Source organism: Xiphias gladius, unplaced genomic scaffold, assembly GCF_016859285.1.
Source record: "Xiphias gladius isolate SHS-SW01 ecotype Sanya breed wild unplaced genomic scaffold, ASM1685928v1 HiC_scaffold_1322, whole genome shotgun sequence".
Lineage (NCBI taxonomy): Eukaryota > Metazoa > Chordata > Actinopteri > Istiophoriformes > Xiphiidae > Xiphias > Xiphias gladius.
The window spans coordinates 2,607-7,594 of NW_024401637.1; the positions used below are offsets into that span (position 1 = coordinate 2,607).

General features: G+C 41.6%; 1 protein-coding gene across 1 annotated transcript; it reads right to left on the reverse strand.

Annotated features, from left to right (window-relative positions):
• Positions 1–1,517: 1,517 nt before the first annotated feature.
• On the reverse strand, positions 1,518–2,775 carry LOC120787259 (homeodomain-interacting protein kinase 1-like). The gene is made up of 5 exons (XM_040122922.1): positions 2,771–2,775; positions 2,522–2,641; positions 2,320–2,403; positions 2,038–2,210; positions 1,518–1,924 (listed from the first exon to the last, which is right to left on the reverse strand). Exons 2-5 carry the CDS (start codon positions 2,639–2,641, stop codon positions 1,519–1,521), a joined length of 783 nt encoding a protein of 260 aa, XP_039978856.1. The 5' UTR covers positions 2,771–2,775; the 3' UTR covers position 1,518.
• Positions 2,776–4,988: the final 2,213 nt, after the last annotated feature.

Genomic DNA, 4,988 nt, shown 5'->3' on the forward strand with positions numbered 1-4,988 from the left:
TTAAATTCCACCACTGACCATAATAAATCAGGATGGAACAGTATTTATCTATCTTTCCATGAATAAATAGAATTTTACGGTTACTGCCACTGCACATAGGTGGCACAGTACATTTCATCCCTGTGAAACAACGGCCCCCTCACCCCACACATAAAGTACTGCCGGAAGGTAAGGTCCTCGAAGTGGCATCATATTTCTGGCCTCTTCTTCAGATATGTCTGGTGTCTGCCCAGTGGAGGAGGAGACCAGACAGAGTTGCATCCACAAAGCTCCATCTCATACCGGATGAACTGCTTCCATAAGACATTATTCGGCCTTACCAGGGGTCGACAGGTCTCCACCCACCTGTGGGCCTCCAGGAGAGTCACACCACGGTGCTCCATCAGATAGGCCATGCACAGGGTGCTGGAGCAGCTCGCACAGGCGCTGCAATTCACAAATGTGCAGCCTCTGTGCTGTATTTTATCTGTCGTTGGCCTCTCTGTCATCAGTATGACTTGTTTTATGGATAGTCCTTCTGAGTTTATTCCCTTATTTTTTGCTTAATTTCAAAGTTTTTGTGTAAAAATTTAGCAAATTTGATTTTAAGTACTTTGTAAATACATTTTGGTAATATTATTATCTAAACAATTATTTGAAAAAAATATATAAAAATGAAAAATTAAGAAATTAGGAGAGCACATGAGTGATCAAGAAACATGTCGGACACATTGCAGGGGAAAAGCAATACAAATTTACCAGCTTAAAATAAGAATGTAAGACAGCTTCAGTGCTTGGTAATCAAAAAAAGATAAACATCGAGACGTGATTATGTCATGTCTTGTCAATGGGAAAATTTGACGTGATGTTGTTAATGAAAAGGTTTCATAGTTACTAAGAAATGCAGATTAGTCCTCTGCAGGGACATGAATTTCATAGCAAATTGAATGGAAATCAGGTAAGAGGTAGTAGTAGCCTGATGGTTAGACTGAAGTGTAATCTTTTAAGGTATCTCATCCTTCCAAAACACACAAACACATTTGAAAGTAACCATTTTAAGTTATTTCATGTAGAATTCTTTAAAGGATTAAAGAATTGTGTAGTTGTGATAATTTGCTGCAAATATTGAGTCGAAGTGTAAATGACTGGGTTTTTTTGAATCACATGAGGCCAAGTGTGAATGGTTGTTAAGAAGGTATCATAACAGAAGTAATCTCAGGGCTCTTTTCATATGGAGCAGGTCTAACCTGCACCCTTTTACAATATTATTCAGAGAGACCCAACATTCCCCATGAGCAAGCACTTGGCGACAGTGGCGAGGAAAATTCCTCATAACGGAAGAAACCTTGAGCAGAACCAGACTCTGGGTGGCTGGCCATCTGCCTTGACCGGTTGGGTTGAGAGAAAGAGAGGAGGGAAGAGAAAAGAGAGAGAGAGAGAGGATAATGCCATCCGTTCATCCCTTCCCAGGAGGTTTAACAACCATTCACACTTGGCCTCCTCCAAAAGTATGACTGATATGAATATGACATCCAGCATTTATTTATTGACTTTTTTCAGTCGTAAAATGGTCCTTATTGCCCTGCCAAAGAATTTTCGGACTCTCTTCAGCGGGCTCTTCTTGACTTTAGCAGGCAGACTTTCATCGGGTGACCCGCCACTGGCCGATGCATCCTCAGCTGGACTGGTTGCACCTTGGCTAACAGTTGGTTCCTTTATAGCCGAGCCAGTAGTGTCTATTCCTGCAGCAGCTTCTGCTCCTTCAGAAGACTGAGGCATGTTTTTAATGCCATCACAGGAGCCAGGAAGGACTGAGCCTGCGTCTGTATGACGAGGTATGGCCGAAGGCTCTTCCTCTTTGGGCTCTTCCTCAGCCGCACAGTCAAGAAATAGGTCCATGTTGTCCATTGGTAAGATCCTCATTTTCTCTAAAGAATCTTCAACACTGAATAAAACATGACAATAAATGAATGGATCACTCAATCAATAAACAAATCTGTCAATTAATCCAATCGTGTATCTATCCAACCCTACTGAAAACAAAACACAGGCACTCACTAAAAGCTGGTGTCTATTTCGTCTTCCAGATGGACCATTGTTACAAAAGGGTGATCGAGAGCCTTCCCCGGAGTGATTCTCTTCTCTGGGTCTGTATGTAGAAGGCATGTCAGGAGGCTGACAAAGGCTCTCTGATCCTCCAGCTCAATGGATTCCCGTGTGTCTGGGTTGTGCTGATTGAAAACAAAGTAGGTGACAGTTCAGTTTTAACTGCTTCCTGTCTCTCAGTGACAGAGGATATTGGTATTAATTCATTGTGTAGTCATGAAGTGGACCACTTACTGTTATCAGGTCATCCAGACTTCTGATTGTTGTGTCCCATGTTTTCGGCTCAATTCCAGTGTCAAGCTGGTATTCCCTTGGGGTCTACAGGAACAAAATATGCAGGTCAGATACTTCTTCCTGAATGTGTTAAATATTATAAAAGAGTTGTTGCCTAACTGGGAGATGTAAAATTGTGAACTGCTGAGCAAGGTTAAAATACCTTCATCCACCATCTTGGGCTGTCCAAGTGCTTTTCCACCTTGAAAAAATTTTGTGTGCATTTCCCAGCACAGAGAAGGTGGTCAGCTGGCTGGCCCAGGACGTCTACAATGCCCCTCATCTGGAGAGAGAACATAAAGAATCACATCAGCCAACATCCTACAACAAGCCCCCTCTCGGGTTTGGACATGTATCTGGGGCACAATGTAACAGTCTTTGCATTTGAATCTAGATCGGTTTGGTTACTTACTGACTGGTACTGAGTCTATCGCAAACAGGTGTTTGCAGAGGTACAAGACCCCGAGCACACAGCCTAGACTCCAGCCGCCTATGGCCTCGGAGAAGGGGAGGCCCAGGGTGACTTCAGGTGCCCTGTGTGTATCGCATACAAGAGTCACAAGAGCTATTAAGTACACTGTCAAATTCAGCATATGTACTGACGACTGACACAGCCTCTGCTGGATCATTTACAGCATAAACACACAATTGCAAACATGTTAAAAGATGAGCTTTGCAAATTGAACCTACCTGTAACCCAGAGGCTGAATTGTCTTCCCAAATACCTCTTCTCGGACACTGAACGACACGCCAAAATCTATTAGTTTTATTCTGAAGGGCTCACTCAGATGGTTTGCCAGCATTATATTGTCTGGCTTCAGGTCTGAGTGAACCACACCAATGCCCTTCAGAGCATCCAAGGCCATTAGCAACTGCAGAGACAAAGGACACAATGTAGACGGTTAAAGTTACCATTGACCAGGGTGCAGGCTTAAACAGATCAAGAAGAAATACAGTTATGTTACTTCAGTATGTAACTTCTTTCCCAGCTGGCTGAGTATCTTGCCGTTACTTGTTGATAGATTGATCAAAGCCACAGTCTTTACCTGGTGGGTTATTGGCCGTATCTCATGGAGAGAGAGTGGCGTCCCTTGCTGTTCGCTGAGCAGTTGTAAAAGACTTCCTGTCCAGCATTTCAAACACTAGACAGGTATGTCCTTTGTGTTGAAACTGCTCAAAGAAATGAACCACATTCTTCATGGCTGGGTCAAGCACGCCACTGCTTCAAGCATTTTGATCTGTGGGGAAAATAGGAAAATGACATAGGTACTTAGCATTCTAGATGAAGTTCATTTAATAAGCAAAACATAAGCAAGAAAACATGAAAACCTAATTATCAAAACGCATTAAATAAATTACCTCTCTTTTTAGCGGTCTTTTCGGTTTTCAGGATCTTGAGGGCCACGTCCTGTGCTGTGATTAAATTCACACCTTTAGCAACTTTGCCAAAGCACCCTTCGCCGCTGAATTCTTTAATGAGGTAGCGACTTGTGCTGCTGCACAGTGTGTCGCTTATTTGCACCTCAGAGCTCTCTGATTTCTTCTTCTCATCTGTTATCATGACAGAGAAGCAGTACATGAGGGAGAGGAGGAGAACATGTGAAGGTTACAACATGGAGTCGGCAGGGGTCATTCAGTCAACAGAACATGCACAAATGTAGCTGAAGCATTCAGTATAGTCATGTAAATAACATTTGGTTGTCATTCTACGACCAATTGAAGAAGAATATTACGTCCGATATACTGAAAATGGCCAATGACTTCTTCAGTGATATTCCCAAAGAATGAGAAGAGCAACATATACCGAATGAGAAAGAACGTGATCAAATGCTACACTGATCTTCAGCATTCAGATCATTTTCTCAAGAAGAAGTTACTCTGCCGTGTAAAAATGCTCATTTAAGTTTGAAGTCTTGAATTGAAAATGTTACGTACTAGGTAGGTATTATCGGAAACATTTACTTAAAGTATAAAAAGTTAGAAATGTTTCAAACTCTTAACCTGCAAAGTGACCTCTAGCTTCAGAATGAAAATTAGATACTTATAGTACAAGCATCCTAAGCACTGTGCTTGAGTAAATGTATTTAGTTACTTCTCATCACTGTGTGTGTGTGTGTGTGTGTGTGTGTGTATGTGTTGAGTCTTACTTACCAGTTTTATCTGCTGTCAAACAGCTGGCTGAATCAGAACGTGAAGACATTTTGCTGCAACAAATGTTTTTCCAGATGTGCTACTTCTTCAGTGTAACTTCTTCAACTAACTCTGGTCTGTGTTCTCACCTGAAGGTAAACAGACCAGCTCTTGATGACACCACAATAGAACAAGATTCTATTCTATTAGAGGAAGATTCCATTCTAATCCTTTATCTGAAGAATGAAGGACAATCACTTGGTTTACAGACAAATTGTTCATTTCTGATTTATGCAGTTGATCACTTTCTATCCAATGTGTATTTCAAGTATAAGCATTCTAATTATAAGTCTTTTAAAGCTATGGCTGTCGCCACGTTTAATGGTCTGTTTTAGCCATAGTTACCTTTGTTTACCTGTTTATAGCAGAATGCAGTAGTTCTCTCTCTCACACACACACACACACACACACACACACACACACACACAGAGCATATGTAC